The sequence below is a fragment of the Columba livia genome, chromosome 3 (genome assembly GCF_036013475.1).
Source record: "Columba livia isolate bColLiv1 breed racing homer chromosome 3, bColLiv1.pat.W.v2, whole genome shotgun sequence".
Lineage (NCBI taxonomy): Eukaryota > Metazoa > Chordata > Aves > Columbiformes > Columbidae > Columba > Columba livia.
In genome coordinates, this window is record NC_088604.1 from 87,935,349 (window position 1) to 87,952,039 (window position 16,691).

Consider the following 16,691-nt stretch of genomic DNA (forward strand, 5'->3'; position numbering starts at 1 on the left):
TCAAAGCCCCACGGTACTCCTTGGGGATGGATCTCACGGGAGAGCTAAGGGGTCCATACTGGCTTTGCACTGGCACGTGCCCTTCCCAGCACAGAGTGACCTGCTAGTCACTGCTCTGCAAGGCAGTCCCACAACCTCAGTTTCTGGACCTGAAGGTGACAAGTGACCCACCAGCAACGGCGTAGCTCACTCTCAGACAATCTGCTGTTGCTGTCAGGGCTTTCGTTTTTACCAACTTGTATGACATTTGAAATGGTTTCAGCCCTTGCAGACTGGCTGATAGTAGACTGTTGGTTGTGGGTGTGGGTGAATGGTACAGACTGTTTGGTTTGGCCTTTGCTTTTTGGCCAAGAGATTGGTGGGAGGGAAGGCAAAGGGTTCTCTGGGCAGCAGCAACCTATTCAGGCGTTCCTGCACGTGGCAGCCCAGGAGTGGGTTTGGAGGGTGCTCAGGTGGTGTTTACAGTCTCGACCATTTGCAGGAAGAGGAGCTGTGTGTATCCTGGAAAGCAAGACAAGCGTTGTTCTGGGGATTATATGTTTTCTCAAGCCCTTTTCTTTCCATCCCTGTTCCTCACTGGCTCTGGTGGCCAGTTCCTCCCCATGTGTCTGCTAGTATGTCTGAGGGACCTCATCGCTGTCCTCCCAGCACGAGCTTTCATTGCACAACTGGCTGACCAGACACAGCCCTGTACTTGGAGCTACAGGCAGGCTTGCCCAGGACCAGGTCCCCCCCATTAAGCCCCCACCCCACCTTCACTGCTGGAGCTGTTCCTTCATCAGCCTGAAGCTGATCTGGGTCTTTTCTGCTGTTTCTGAACATGAGTTCTCATCTCATTCAGGTGTGTCATTCAGTGGAAATATTTTGTAAATGCAAATAAAAACAAATAAATCTATTCAATACCTCGGTCTCGAGGATGGGAAAAAAGTAGTGGGAGATGCCCGGGTTGGGAGGTTTCACAGCTGCTGATGCTGGTTAAGTTTTCTTGCAGATGTAGCCCCTGGAGCATCCACAAATAGTTGGGAAGGAAGCTACACAGACCTGCAAGGGCTTGGGTCTGAGCACCCCTTGTGTGGCCACCACCACCAGGGACAGCCTTGCACTCCATCCTTTCTGATCTATAAGGGTAAAGGTCCTGTCGGCCAGGGGCCGGCGGCACTGTGGGTGTCTGTCTCCATCAGGCAGAGCAAGGCAGAAGCGGGTATGTGGTGAACAAATTCTTTTGTGAACACCGGGAAACAGTTTTTACCTTTCAACTCTGTCAATATGACCTAGCTCTGTCTGTCTCTATATATGTACAAACAGTATATCACAATGTTGCCTTTTTTGTTGGAAATATCAAAGTACAAAGATTGTAAACCAAATCGGTGTAATAAAAGTTTCAGGTGATTCACTGAGGTGGCTGCCAGCGGTGGGTCTGTGAGCGCTGGTGCTGGGCAGGGCTGGGAGATGTGTGAAGCCCCTGGGATGGCAGTCAGCCTGCTGGCTTAATTCCCTGCTAACCTCTCCTGAGTGGGGCTGTTGAAGGACTGAGGAAATCGGGTACATGCCCTGTCCTGTTTTCAGGTGGCCACAGCCCATGGGACAGAAGAACGCTGCTTTGTTTTCCTCTAAGCCCAAGGAAGCTGCTCCTGTTTTCAGCCCCATGGGCTGTGTGGGCCAGCAGACCTGTAGGGACCCCTCCAGCTTGAAGTTATGCAAAGCACTGATTTTTTTGACAAGTTTGCATGGAAGACCACTTCTAGTTAAGGTAAGTATCTGGCTGTAAGGAATTCACCTGTTTGCAAAGCAGGGTAACACTGATCAAAGGCATAGCAAGCCAAAGCAGGGAACCACGGTAGAGACACCTATCATTTATTGATTTTTTTCTTTTTAATTTTCACCATGCATATCTGAGACTCCAGACAGATTTTGCTATAAAAAAAATTAATAAATCCTTGAGCAGATGAATAGACAAAAAAAGCTGCCAAGGAACTAGAAACAACATTCCCCCTATCCTCTATGCATCTCACGTCCTCCCTCAGCAAAAAGCCTAAAGGAGATGCCTGCCCTGAAGGTTAGTTCTGGACTAGACTGTTTAGATGGTGGAGGCTTCACCTTAGCTGCTTTACAAGTGGAACAACATTAACTAACTTTGCTGCTGGAGCACATAAGAAACACCACCGGAGGTGGGATTTAGTCTTGGGTGCAGTGGGAGAGAGGGCTCAAGAGGCAGGTTGCTTCTGTGATGCCCCTACAGTCCCATGAGGTCTGATGTCTGTCTTGTGCTAAGTCACAGGCTGGATGATGGGGATCTGGGAATGGTGGTGGTCACAAGGTTAGCATTTCTCAGAAACAGAAATAAAAACAAGCCTCTGAAGTGAAACCTTTCCAACACTGGACCAGCAAAGCTCATTGCTCTCTGGAACGTTTTCTTCAGAGGGGTTTGGCAGGGGCATTCTGCAGAGACCCCAGCCTTGCCACTTCCCGGTTGGCCCACACAATTTGGTGAATGAGGTACTCAGTCTCCTGGCCCACCTCTGCCAGGCGGAGATCAAACTCAGTCAAAGTCTTGTTGTTTGCCAGCCCATCAAGCAGCTGCTTCCCACCATCCTGCAAATGGGTAAGAAGGGGAGGTTAAAGGAGGAGATCCAAAAGTGAAGTGTGTTGCTCTGTTTCCCACCTCCCCAGGGCAACACCCCTGCTACCGGTGGTGGGCAGCCCATGAGATGGTGCCAAAAGCAATGAAGTCCTTCACCGAAGCCCAAAATGCTGCTCAGAGGAGAAGTACACAGGGAAGGAGTGTAACCTTATGCAGCATTCAGCGATATGACACATGCTAATGATTCCCTCTGGGTACCATGTCAGGAGTCCTCAAACTCAGGCTGATTAATACCACGGCTGGCGATGATAACCTGAGAGGAGTCTCTGCCCTCCCCTATCCCCTGGTCCTCAGCTCACTGCTGGCTGGGGACAAATGGCGATGTGATTAGGACACTGCTCCTCATCCTGGCAGCGGGGAAGCCCCAGTCCTGGCAGTCTCCTGCCTGGATGCCATTTCCGAGGCTGGGCTGGCTTTCCTGGGGGAAACATCTCACGCAGCCAAAGCCCAGCCTGTATGGGACAGAAAATGTGATGTAGACAGCTGTAGGGAGGACACTCACTTTGGGGCACTTCCCTCTCTTACCTGAGGCACTGTCTTTAGGGACAATTTGACTTTCCCCCCCGTCATAGCTGTTCTCTTTGTGGTACCAAATACACCTCCTGCCCCCATCTCCTCCATCCAGGCAGTCCCCTCATCCCAACACCCTGCCTCTTAGACCTTCTGCTAAAAAGCAAAGGACAAAAAGGACAGGAAAGGTGTCTTTTTTTAATGGGGTATGAAGGTCAGAATTTGAGGCATCTCTAGCAAATATCCCTATTATGCCCAAAATAATACCACCAGCCCACTTGTTGGGCTGCTGTAGAGCTTCACAAATGGGTACCAGGAGAGCTTATCAGAAGGAAGATGCTAATTGCAGACATTATTATTTACTAAGCAAAAATCCTTCTCTCCTTTCCAGCCCTTGCCCCCTTCTATCATTACACGCAAACGGTTTTCTGTGTCTAAGATCATAGACCTCAGAACTCACAAAAGGTTTTCTGCCATCCAATCCTTTTAAAGCCGTTGTCAAACACATTGATGCCAATATTCCTGCCAGCAGGGACAGCTGGTCCTGCTATCTCTTTATTGTGACAGTAAGAAAAATTGAGGCAGCGCAGAAAGTTTAAAAGCCAGCATGATTGCATTTGGCTGTCTAGTTTCAGATTTCTAAAGCTCTTTTTAATCAGCAGAAGATAATTGGTCTGGTTTGTGGGCATGTTGCATACAGCAGCTTTTAGGGATATAGTAAGATCTGTGGATGCTCCTCTGTCTAGAAAATGCAGGCCTGTGGTTTAGGAGCCACTCGTAAGCACCCAGACGTGACACTTCTGACCTGCTGCACCACTCTAGAGTTGCAGGGTGAGTTAAAGGGGCAAAACAACCGAGACAATTTTCTAACAGTCTCCTCTGAGTGTGTGACGGACAGGAGAGATTCTGGGATGGGTGACACTATCTGTGTGATGCTGAGTGACAGATGGCACAGCAGATCCAAAGCACAGAAAATATGAATAAGGCCCTCGTCTCATACTGCCTATTTTTATTATCTCCTCCCACGTGTGTGAAGTGGTTGTGATTTTTCCCAGACATACTCCCTGGTTTTCAGTTTCCTGGGGAGAAAAATCCTTTCTGCCCAAAAGCCCAGAGCCTAGAAGCCAGATTCAGCCTTGTGAACAGAGCTAGATATAGTAAGTGAGAAAAATAAGTGCCTGTGTGTGCACAGGAGATGTCCTTTGACTTCCTGCTGTCTGCTAGAGTCTACTCCTTGCTCCCAACTGATTGTTATTGCACCAAGATTGCAAAGTGAAGGATGCATTTGCCTCTGTGGCTTCAAGGCAGGGCAGACTCAGCACCTGCTCTGCAAGGCCACCACGCAGGCTCACAAACTGCAGGGAGAAGGGGTTTCTCTTACCAGCCCCAGGTGGTTGCACGAGAAATTGATATTCGTCAGGGTGGTGTTCTGAGCCAGGACCTGGGAGAAAACCGTAGCAGTTGGCTCTGACAGGTTATTGCTGCCCAGATGGATGGACTTCAGGGTGGTGTTGGTCAGCAGGGCATGGCCAATCGCCTCCCCGCCTTTGTCCTCCAGGCAGTTAAGGCGCAGATTCAGAGAGGTCAGGGTGGAGTTCTCAGCAAGGGCTTGAGCAAGAGCCTGAGCCCCCTCGTGATGGATCTGGTTGTTGCACAGATCGAGGGTTTCTAATCTGCTGCAGTTGATCAGCTTGCCAACAGCTTGTGCCCCCTTGTCCCTGATGAGGTTGTGGGACAAATTCAGCTCCACCAAGCATGGGTGATCCAGCAAGTTACGGACCAGCAGCCTGGTTTGGTTGTCATCCACTTTGCTTCGTGTCAGCTTGAAAACCTGTGGGGATAAAGGACAGGGACACTGAAACAGTCAGCGCTTTGGATTGAGCTTTGTACAAGACCTCAAGGGAGTTAAGCATATGGTCCGCCAGACAGGATTCATCTCCCTTCACTTTGGACAACTTTAGCCAGTAGGGTCAAGTACTTGCTTTTATAGTGGGCAGGTACTTCCAGCAGGCAGGGCATGCCCACTGATGTTCCATGCCTGTTCTAGGGAGAAATGGTTAATCTCCTGGGAATGCCTGTTCCTCTCCTATGACTCCATGTGACCTCTGACACAGGGGGCTAAATTAAAACAAGATAAAGCTGCCCAAACATCTGCAGAGGGTAACAGCAGAACTCACCCCAGATCACAGTTGAACACTGTCTGAATGAGCATGTGCACTGGTGGTAACTACAGTGCTCTTGGTGAATGTCCTGCATGACCAGGGCACCTAATAAACACAGCACAGCTAATTTCTCTTCTGGAAGCCAAGCAGACAAATATTTCCCAAAGCACGTCAGTCTGTGTGGGGACTGTTCAGCTAGCTCACTCTGGCTGCACTTGGGATAGCATTGCCCACTTGTGCTTTGGACGGGATGAGTGTCTGCACTGCAGTTGCCACAGGACTGAAGCTGGCATTAATGCTCAGAAAGAAAAGCCCTCATCACTCTACAGCAAATATATTTCCTATGCTCTTCTTGTGGGTCTCTGCTCCACTGGGGCATGTTGGCATGTGTTTGCTGAGTATAACTACTGAAAACTCCTCAGGAAATACTCTCTCTGGTCTTCTCCTCTCCTCCCTCCCTGCCTCCCAGAACTATCTGAGGGGTTAAAACAGGAGTGCCATTTTCTCTCGTGCTACAGGGAACATGTTTTGTGGGAGCAAATATTCATCTCAATTCATCTCATCAACCCTCTGACAACCTATTCTAACAAGGACATATACAGAACAAGATACTCATCCCTAGGCCAGCAAGTCAACATTTCTGCACTCTGCCGGGCTGCAACTTGAAAAAGGAAGGGTGTAGCCAGAAAGTAAAACTGATCCCTATGCTTCTAGCCCCAGGCAATTTGAAGATCTAGCTGAGGAAGGAAGGTTCAGGTTTGGTTTTCCAACCCTGTCGATTCTGTGGTTATGTTACTTTCAAGTTGTGGCACTTCTTCAAGGCAACAGCCAGGTTGCAGCAGTCCTGGTGGGTGAAGTCAAAGAGGTTCCATTCAAAGTTCATGCCGCAGTCCTTCATGCCATAAGTGAGATGAAGCTCTTCAAGGTGAGGGAGAGCAGTAATGAGGACTCCTATGTCATAGTGATGCATGGAGACCTCGTCATCTCCAAAATCACTCCCTGTATCATCATCATCCATCTCCTCCTTTTGATCCACCTGCAGAGGTGGCAGGAACTGATCAACCTCCAGTTTCCGCACATAGTCTTTGCAGAGTGGGATGAGCTCTAGGACCTGGTTGGGATCTGTGGAGTTAGGGATGAAACGTTTCACAACGTTCTCCAGGTGACGTTCCATGAACATCCGTTTCCAGCTGCCTCCATAGTTGGAGATGTCACACACTTGCCAGCGCTCAGTGCAGCACCTCTTCCAGTAGTCCTCATCTCTGATTAGGTTGGCAGTCACTGCGAGTGGAACATCAGTGGAGAGCCTGTCCAGCACCTTTCTTTGGTGTTCAGGCAGAAGATGGTTCAAAACAGGATTCTCTGGAGGGGATAAAAAGGAGAGGTTGGTCTGGGCTGTAGGAACCACAGCTGGCACTGTGGTCCTGCCCAGGCCCCAGCTGTGTGCCCATGCCCTCCCCTATGCTGATCCTGGCTCTCTCCTCAGTTGCCAGCAGCTGGTGCAGAGAGCTAAGCTGGCAGAAAATGTGTAGGATTAATTTCCTAAATTCCTGTGTAGGATTTATAACTTTAACAATAAAACATCAGCATAATTTGGTTTACTCCCATAATATTTGGGAACTGCATCAGAAACTTAGCTCCCAGTTTAAATTTAGTTTGAATGCAGTTTATATTCAGAGCAGGACTTCTGCTCCCAAGAGAACTAATTCAGCCTTGCAGTTATTGGAGAGTTTGGCTTGTCATTTGCTGAACTTTCTCCCTTTAGTTTCTAAGCATATTGAAGGATGACGTTTGAGAACAACTTCAAGCAGTGCCTTTTTATCTTAACTCAGGTGTCTGTCTTACCCCAAATTAATTCCTGTTCCTTTCCACTAAGACACGTTCTTAGCCTTTAGGCCTACTTTTTTAAAATAAAAGTTCTATTTTCCCAGGAGCTTTCTCCCTCAGTCTATTTCCCAATGTTCACCCTAATTCTCAGATGGTTTCTGCCTGGTCAAAGTTCTTTGTGGTAAGAAATGCCAAAGAAAACCATGTGTACTCACACCATGAATGCTTGGTAATATATACACAGTAGTACTGACCAACAGAAATCCTGAGTGGAGGGGCCTATCTGTGCATGGGAAATGAGATTTTGAGACACAAAGTGGGGTTACCTTTATATTTCCTCTGTCTCTGTGGCATTTCCTTCCTAAGGACACCCAAAGTTTTACCACAGCTTCTTCCTGTAGTCTATTCTCCAGTGTCCTACAGCTGGCACTGCAGTGACCTTCTCTGCAGTGTCCCATGACACAAGCAGAGGTGGGACACAGAATCAGGGAATCACAGAATGTCAGGGTTGGAAGGGACCTGGAAAGATCATCTAGTCCAATCCCCCTGCCGGAGCAGGAACACCCAGATGAGGCTACACAGGAAGGTGTCCAGGTGGGTTTTGAATGTCTCCAGAGGAGGAGACTCCACAACCCCCCTGGGCAGCCTTTTCCAGTGTCTGTCACCCTCATTGAGAAGAAGGTTCTTCTCATATTTAAGTGGAACCTCCTGTGTTCCAGTTTATACCCATTGGCCCTTGCCTTATCATTGGTTATCACTGAGAAGAGCCTGGCTCCATCCTCGTGACACTCACCCTTCACATATTTATAAACATTAATAAGGTCACCCCTCAGTCTCCTCCAAGCTAAAGAGACCCAGCTCCCTCAGCCTTTCCTCATAAGGGAGATGCTCCACTCCCTTAATCATCTTTGTTGCCCTGCGCTGGACTCTCTCCAGCAGTTCCCTGTCCTACTGGAACTGAGAGGCCCAGAACTGGACACAATAGTCCAGATGCGGTCTCACTACCACACACGTGGGCAGAACTTTGCTTGGGCTCATTCAGGCCACAGCAGCAGGCAAGATGCAGCTGCACAGCTCAGGGAATGGCATGAGGGTCCCCAAGACACCGAGCACACTGCTCTTCTGTGTACACACTGTAGGTTCAATCCATTTGACATTGGACGTGCTGACCAGATGGTAAGACTGCAAGGGTGTTCCAGTTCAGACACCCAAGTACCATCAGCTCCTGGTAAGGCAGCACAGAGCTCCTCTGTGCTGTCCTGCAGTCCCAATGTGGACACAACCTTAGAATCATAGAATCATTTCAGCTGGAAAAGGCCCTCAAGATCACTGAGTCCAGCCATAACCTAATTCTAGCACTAAACCATATCCCAGAGAACCGCATCTATATGCCTTTTAAACACCTCCAGGGGATGGTGACTCCACCACTTCCCTGGGCAGCCTGTTCCACTGCTTCACAACCCTTTCTGTAAAGAATTTTTTCCTCATATCCAATTTGAACCTTCCCTGGCTCAACTTGAGGCCATTTCCTCTTGTCCTATCATTTGCTACTTGGGAGAAGAGACCAACAGCCTCCATGCTACAACCTCCTTTCAGGTAGTTGTAGACAGCGATAAGGTCTCCTCTTTGGTCTCTGCTGACACTTCACTGAATCAGCCAAAAAACACGTAGGTCCTTCCTTTCCCTCTCCCATTCAGTTCGCAGATGAGACATACTTTTTCTGTTTTGCTATGTTTCATGAGTCTACCTGCTTCAAAAGTGCATCCCTTGCCTGAGGATATAGTTTATCACATCACCATCAAAAGCCATGGAGAAAGCCTGAGACTGTGAGCACAATATATATATCCTGAGGTGGTAGCTCCTCTTAGCAAGGAGTAATTCTCCACCTCTTTGTACAGCGCTCAGCATAGCAGGGCTTCATTCTGGAGTGCTAACATAATGCATGCATGGATCAAGAGAAGGAAACAGCCATTCCACAACCCCAGCCACGGCTGGGCTAGGAGGGTCCAGCAGAGCACGGAAGGAAGAGGACATGATAGTACAAGGTTAGGGCAGAGTCACATCCTGGATAGCAGCCCAGAGGTCTACGGCCATCGCTGGAGTGTACAAGCACATACTTAGCACTGAAGAGTTTGTTTAACTAGCTGCCTGAGGGGAATATTTCTCTCCATCTGTTCCTTTAGCAGGGCTGGGTACCACACTCTGCCTTTTGGGTGTATCTGCCTGCCTTGTTGACCCTCTGCTCCCTGGGACTGATGGTCTCTCTCCATGTGTCCCAAGGGAAACACGCTCCCGCTTACTTCCAAAATTGTGAATGATGTGCTGGAGGCAGAGATCAGTGAGGTGGGGGACAGTGGCGAGGGACCACTCGGGATCCTCAATGACGCGGTGTTCAGCAGCGAGGCTGGCTGGGGATGGATACAGCAAGGAGATGGCTCTGCCCCCGTCACCAGGTGCTGGCTGCTGCATCCTGCTCAGGATGCACTTCTCCTTGAGGAGAAGCAAGAGGAAAATCTCTTCAGAGTCACCACCACATTTTCCAGCTGGGCTGCCTGCAAAAGAAAAGGGTAAGTTTAGAAAGAGGCCAGCGATAACAGTGGTCCACTCACACTGCTTTCACGTAATGCACTTGGCCCCTGCCCTTTGCCCACATCCTCTGCTTGGACTGGAAGCACTGCAGCAAAATAACAATTATTCAGCCTTATCTTTATACACATCCCTGTACAAAGAGGTCTCTAGGTACCACATGTAATAAGCAGATAATAATGTGGTGTTAATTGAGAGTGCTGCTGAAGAGGATGGGCAGGAATTGATTGTTTGCTGTATTTTCCAATAAAAGAAATAGGCAAAGCCAGCAGGAGCTGGGTTTAAAGCAAAGGAAAACGATGGTTCTTTGCACTGTCTGCAGTTGAGCTGGGGAATTCTTTGCCATGGGATGTTGTGAGAGCCTGTGCAGGTTCCAGGACAAATCCATGGAAGAGAAACCCCTTGAGAATGACTCAGTGCGAAGAAACCACATCTGGCCCAACATGAGTTTAACACAGCTTGAGATGGGGAGAGTGCTAGAAGAAAGAAACACACATACTTGCATAGTTTTTCTGCTCTTTTCCAGGCATCTGCTTCTGGCCATGACCAAAGGTGGGATACAGGGCCAGACCATCCCCTGGTTTGACCCAATATGCCTATTCTTATGACTCTTTGAAGAAAGATGCTTTGCAGATGAATACATTACATGTGTATTCATATTTTTTTCCTGCTTTTTCCAATTACTCTCCAGCTGAACTCCTTCCAGACATCCATTAAATAATGAGATGGGTCTGACCTGTTCAAACCACACTTAGCCTAAGCAGATATGAGCTAAAAGAACCACCCTGGAGCAGAAGGCAAGATGCCCAGTCCTATTAGCTCTGCAGATCTTTCACAGACCAAAGTTTCTGATTTGCCATTTCCTACCCCAATCTCAGGACCAGCGTGCTCAGTTGTCAGAATCTCATGTGTATGGTTATTGTCTGGAAGTCCTAATGGTCCCCTTTTCAGCCATATCAGTCTGAAAGAAGCAAAGAAGACACTAGGAAGGTGTCTGCTTCTTGAGCTGTGGGTTCAACAGGAGTTCCCAGGCATGGTGAGTATCTCCCATGGCATAAAGACCCATGCTGATCCTTGCTGGAGCTAACTGGGCAGTTAAAGACTGCAGGAAACCTAAAAGAAACATGAGGCAGATGGATGGATGGCAATGATGTCAGAGGTGAGAACAGCTTCCTGCAAGACCAAGACGATGCCTCAGGGCAAAAGTGGCCTTGCATCACAGTAGAATCAAAAGGATCCTGTGATAAAATCCTGCACAGAAGCCAAATGCCATGTAGTATCTTGTGCCACAGCATCCCTCAGCTGAACAGTGCTTTGATCCAAAACAGCTCCTCCATTGTGAAGAGCATGAGCCAGACAGTGCTTCCCAGATGACACATCTCAGATCCTTTTCCTGCACCAGGCTGCTCCCTTCTCCTCTGCCCTCCCAGTTTGTGCTGCCTCAGCCAGCACAGGCATCTCTCTCTCTGAAAGCTTTGTCGATGGCTTTGCTGGTGTTCCTCCCTCTGTTCCTTCCCCCTCCAAAAGACATCTGAGCAAGGGCCTGCAAAGAAACCAGCAAAAGGGGGAAGAGAGGAGATCTGTGAAACACTGAGAACTAGAAGAGAGGAGCAAAATTATTTGTGCTGTACTGTGGCAAACATATCAGCAAAGGCTTCTTCACAGAATCACGGAATGGTTGGGGTTGGAAGGGACCTCTGGAGATCATCTAGTCCAACCCACCTGCTAAAGCAGGTTCATCTAGAGTAGATTTCACAGGAATGTGTCCAGGGGGGTTTTGAATGTCTCCAGAGAAGGAGACTCCACAACCTCTCTGGGCAGCCTGTTCCAGGGCTCTGGCACCCTCGAAGTAAATAAGTTTCTCCTCATATTCAGATTGAACTTCCTATGCTTCAGTCTGTGCTCGTTGCCCCTCATCCTATCATTGGGCACCAGTGCAAAGAATCTGGTTCCATCCTCTTAACATCCACCCTTGAGATATTTATAATCATTGATGAGAATACACTTGAAGCAGGTCTGAGGAGAGAATGAGAGCCAGGAAAGGGTGGAGATGGCAGTGGCAGGGCATCCTCCAGCACAAAGCAGGAGGACAAATGGCACCAAGGGCAGGGAAGCTGAATTTCCTGTGAGACATTGGTGTATGGATGACAAAGGCAAAGGCTGTAGAAAAAGGAATCCTGGTCTGGAGAGGAGTGGGTATGGAAGGGTATGGAAGGGGAAGGAATGGGCAACAGGCAGATGTGAAGACCAGGGGTCCTTTCTCTGTGAAGCTCCCTGCCCCCAAAGGAGCGTGCTGTGATGATGGGCCACCACTGAGGGGAAAGAGAAGAGGCCTGACTCTCCACAGCACATTGATCCAGCTGAAATCCTGTTCTTGGTGCTTGATGGCTTCAGCAGAATGGCAAAGCACAGCCGGATGGCAGAGAGGTGTCATTATTAGAGAAGTGATTGTGAAAAATGTTTTCTCCTTGCTCAGTCTTTTGTCCTATTCAAAAAGCATCTGTGTCGCTCTGTCCCCCAGGCCAGTCACAGTTAATTGAAGCTTCTCATGGGTTTTCTGACCTTTTGGAAGCAATTGTTAAAGGCCGGTTGTTGGGGAAAGCCAGTGCAGCATCAGCAGCCTAGGATTATTTCATGGCTGCATCATGCAGATGATCTGATTGCAAGCTTACTGATGGCATATTGATTTTTAGAGGGTATGTAACCTATGGTGCATGCAGGACTGACAAAGGGGTTCCTTGAGACCAAGTGGGAGACACAGCTGCCCTCAGGCAGGGCCAAAACCCAGCTGTAGAAACAGTTCAGCCCCTCTGTGCATTGGGTGAAGCTTCCTGAGCAAAGCTCGCCTGCAGTGGGAGGTCAGTCGGTGTGTGCTACCCAGCTGTGGGTCAGCCACAGCTGTAGGGTGGCCCCAAAAGAGAGGCAGACAGCTCGGAGTGTCTGTGACTGGGCTGCTGAGTTTTCCCTCAACCTCACAGAATCACAGAATCACAGAACCACAGAATGGTTGGGTTTGGAAGGGACCTCTGGAGGTCATCTAGTCCAACCCACCTGCTAAAGCAGGTTCACCTAGAGTAGATGGCACAGGAATGTGTCCAAATGGGTCTTGAATGTCTCCAGAGAAGGAGACTACACAATCTCTCTGGGCAGCCTGTTCCAGTGCTCTGGCAACCCTCAGATTTTCCTCATATTCAGATGGAACCTTCTATGCTTCAGCCTGTGCCCATTGCCCCTCATCCTGTCGTTGTGCACCACTGAAAGGAGTCTGGTCCCATCCTCTTGACACGCACCCTTGAGATATTTATAAACATTTATGAGATCCCCTCTCAGCTCCACAACAAGTCAGCTCAGTCGAATCCACCATTCCCACCTGGCATTCATTGTGAAGCCAGCAAGAGCGAGTCTGCTGGTGTACGACAGCCGGCCCGCCAGGTGTCTGAATCAGCCCCCGCCTGCAGTGTTGGGGGGGCTGAGTCTGTCACTGAGTCACCGCTCACACTGCAGCATCCTTCCCGCCGCCCCCAACAAGGTGAGCACACCCCAACGCTTGTCTCTGCAGAGCGAGGGGTGCAGCCCATGGGGAAAGGGTCTCTTTCACTGCTGCATCCTCTCCACCTTGGCTGCGGAGTCTCACCCAGCCAGAGGTAACACACCCAGCCAGTTCCCATAGCTGGGTTTGCTGACCGTGAATTTAAACACCAGAGAAGCATAATTCACTATCAGTCAGCCAAGTCAAGAGTGTTAATGCACACCACCTCCCGCCCACTCTCCATACACATCAGTCACCTACACTAAAAAGGTTTTGCTAAACGATATACATCTAATGGGGTCATGTAGTAAACTCCCAGTTAATGTCATTTAACACCCAGATTAGGCTGAAAAGTAAATGGTACTAAAACTTCTTAAAAAAAAAAATAAAAATCACACTTCACTTCCCAGGAAGAAGCTGACAGAAATCCACTCACACATCCAATTTACGCTGCTACGTAGCATGCCTAAAAAACCTTCAGTTTTGATCTGGAAATAAAAGATTTTTGTGCTTTTGCTTCACACCAAAGCCCAGAGAGACCGAAAAAGAAGAGTTGCACGGAAACTAGTGACCTTTGGCTGATGCCTCCTACCAGCAAAGATCCAAGAGATGAAACAGCTGTAAACACTATTATTTACTGGAGAGTTTGTAAGTGCAGGATAAATTCTTTCTGAGGATGTTTACACCCCAGCCAAGATTGCATTCACACTGAAGGTCAGTCTACACAGAAACTGAGGAAGCTCTCGGGTCACTGCAATAGCACCCTGAAAATGCCAGCTGTTCTACAGGTGTCCTGGCCTTTGTGCTGTCACCTCTGCTCTGGGCAGGCTAGTGGGGATGTTGGCAAGAGATCCTGAACGCTGGCTAACACTGCTGATCCCACTGCCACCTGCAGGGACTTGCCATGCTTCCTTGCACTTGGAAAGGCTGATGGTAAGCGTGCATTAGGACAGCATATTGCAGGCTCATCAAGGAGCTGAGTGTCTGCAATGGGCTTTAAGTAAGTTAAAAAAAAAAAAAAAAGAAAAGAAAAAGGTGTGCCAAATGAGGAATCTATTTAGCTTCAGATATAATGGATTTTGTCTGTAATGGGAGATCAGCCAGAAGGAGGCCAGTCGGCCATTTGAGAATATGGTTAATGTCATCACTGTAATCCAGGCGATGCAAAGGACCAGCACTGGGGTCCTGGATATCTGTCAACACGCTGGGCCCCTGCCCAGGTGAGGGCTGCTGCCCAAAAGAGGTGTCAGAAACACGAAAGCATTTTAGGACCTGATCATTTCCCACTGCAGCCCTGGCCACTCTGCGCAGCTGGCTCTGTCCTGTCAGGCCCTGGAGACTCGGGGAGGAATGTCTCGGCCCCGAGAGGCCAGGAGAACTTGGTGCTCAACACCCCACCCCCCCCAGCTTAGCAGCCCAGCTCCACAAAATGCCAGTGGTGGGATCCTACCCTCCCTCCTCCAAATGAAAGTCCTCTCCAAAGCCCCCGAGAGGGAGGAAAACTCACTAGCCTGGCCGCTTGATTAAAAATAAGACGTTATTACTGCCCGGGGGGGCGGTGTCCACCGAGGCGAGGTCACCGGGAGGACGATACCGGCAGCCCCTGGCAATGCTGCGGGCGCAGCCTCGAGTGAAACTCGCGGGGTCGCCCCTTGGCCCTGTGGGTTTCGCTTGCCGGCTCTGCCGGAGGTCCCTGCCCACGGCTGCGGGGAAGCGGGTACGAACAGCCCGGCCACCTCCCCCCAGCCCGGCCCAGCTCCTCACCCGCCGCCGGTCGCTGGGGACGCGGCCGTTGCCGGGGCGGTGGCTCTGGGCGGTCCCGGGGCTTCGGCGGGGGCGGACCCGGGGCGTGGGCAGCCCGTCCGGGTCGGGCACGCGTGGTAGCCGGAGGGTGGGGAGGTCGTGGGGGAGCTGGTCCCACGTCGCGTGGAGGGTCGCGGGTGGGTCCCCTCTGGGCCTGCACTCCCGAGCAGAGCCGGCGCAGGGTGCTGATGCTCCGCTACGGCGGTCATAGGGCCAGGGCTGCGTGGGGTGCCGGGGAACAGCAGGGGGGCGGAGGGGATTTGGGATCTTGCTCCCTTTTCACCCCGCACCACCGAAGCTGCTGAAGCCCTGCGCTGGGCTGTGGTGGAGGCCCTCTTTTCCGGCATGGAAGCATGTGAGCTAGCCACCAGCTCACCCCACACTGGGGTGCTGGTGGGGACATTTGCCGAAGTTTCGTACACTCCCACAGCGGCAGCTGCAGTGGCATCTCGGCAGCATGGAAAGAACAGGGCGAGAAGTGCTCTGTGAATGGTTAGGTACCAGTATTCAAATAGTGAATGCTTTGCTGTGCTCAAGATACTTGTTTTGTTGCACATTTTTATTTTAAAGTTCACCAGCATTTGCAACAACTTGATTACCAAAGATACACTGTCAGTGGCTGAAACTAGCTTGGCCTCACTTTTCAGGGCCGTTACCCCTGAACGACAGACCATAGGCAGGTGTGAAGAGGAGGAGAGCAAATCTGAGAACCCCACTGACAGCAAGATCTGGGTCCATCTGCTGCGTGCCCATCTCTCTCTTCCTCAGTCTGCTCTCTTCTCATTCAGCTAGTAAGCGCCCTCTTGTAGAGCAGCGGAAAGATCTGAATCCTTGGCAAGGCAGCCGCTGTACACATAATGCTGTGGAATACAGAGAGTGAAGAAAGGGATGAAAAGATGCATCTCCTCTTTCCAATCTCTCAGATCTAAGCATTTTAGTATTTGCCAGTAAATTTTCAGACTGAAACATGGCTTTCTGTCGCTCCTTCAAAATGCTGATGCACTCAGTAGTGGGTACATGATGAGCATGGCCAGCCTGTGCCCTGTGGGACTGTACATAATACTGGTGCCAGTTTTCATGATAGTCCTGCAAGTCCCATAATAGCTGGCATTTTTGGGAAGCTGCACTGACTTTCATATAAAATATACCTCCTGGTGATGAAGACGATGTTAAATGTGACCCAAGATTACCTGAAAGGCTCAGCACAAAACAATAAATGCAAAGACACATAGATTTAAAAAAGGACCAACATTTTGAGGCCTCTTTTGTGAGTTTCAAAGATGAGGAGCTAGACTTTGGCAGCAATGTACTTCTTTTCTAGGTTTGGCCTGATTCTGTCACTCAACTCCCCAGAAGACAGTGACACTGCCTGTGAGTCAAGCTGGTGTTTAACACAGCGTGGGTGTCAGAAGCCTTCCAAAGCTCTTCCCAAACACTGGCCCCACACTGACCATGTTATTCCTGAGAATACATCTTCAGGGCTTTCGAGATGTTGAAAGGCAGGAATGAGGGCAATACAGAACCATAAATGTTTCCCTTGCATGGATTTCTATGCACTTGCTCCTGAATTCAGTTTGACTCCTGAACAGCAAAGAAGGTAGCAGAACTGGATTCACAGAAATAGCCCCCTGAG

At 49.6% G+C, this 16,691-nt stretch overlaps 1 protein-coding gene across 2 annotated transcripts; it reads right to left on the reverse strand.

The window, feature by feature from the left end:
• Positions 1–2,175: 2,175 nt before the first annotated feature.
• TCTE1 (t-complex-associated-testis-expressed 1) lies at positions 2,176–15,243 on the reverse strand. Of its 2 annotated transcripts, none has more exons than XM_005503806.3 (5): positions 15,020–15,243; positions 9,441–9,692; positions 6,110–6,675; positions 4,533–4,982; positions 2,176–2,592 (listed from the first exon to the last, which is right to left on the reverse strand). In XM_005503806.3, the coding sequence occupies exons 2-5, from the start codon at positions 9,607–9,609 to the stop codon at positions 2,416–2,418; spliced, it is 1,362 nt and encodes a 453-aa protein (XP_005503863.2). In that variant the 5' UTR covers positions 9,610–9,692; positions 15,020–15,243; the 3' UTR covers positions 2,176–2,415. The 2 variants fall into 2 exon arrangements, with proteins under 2 accessions (XP_005503863.2, XP_021145129.2); XM_021289454.2 differs by lacking the exon at positions 15,020–15,243 and adding an exon at positions 10,226–10,477.
• Between the last annotated feature and the right edge of the window lie 1,448 nt (positions 15,244–16,691).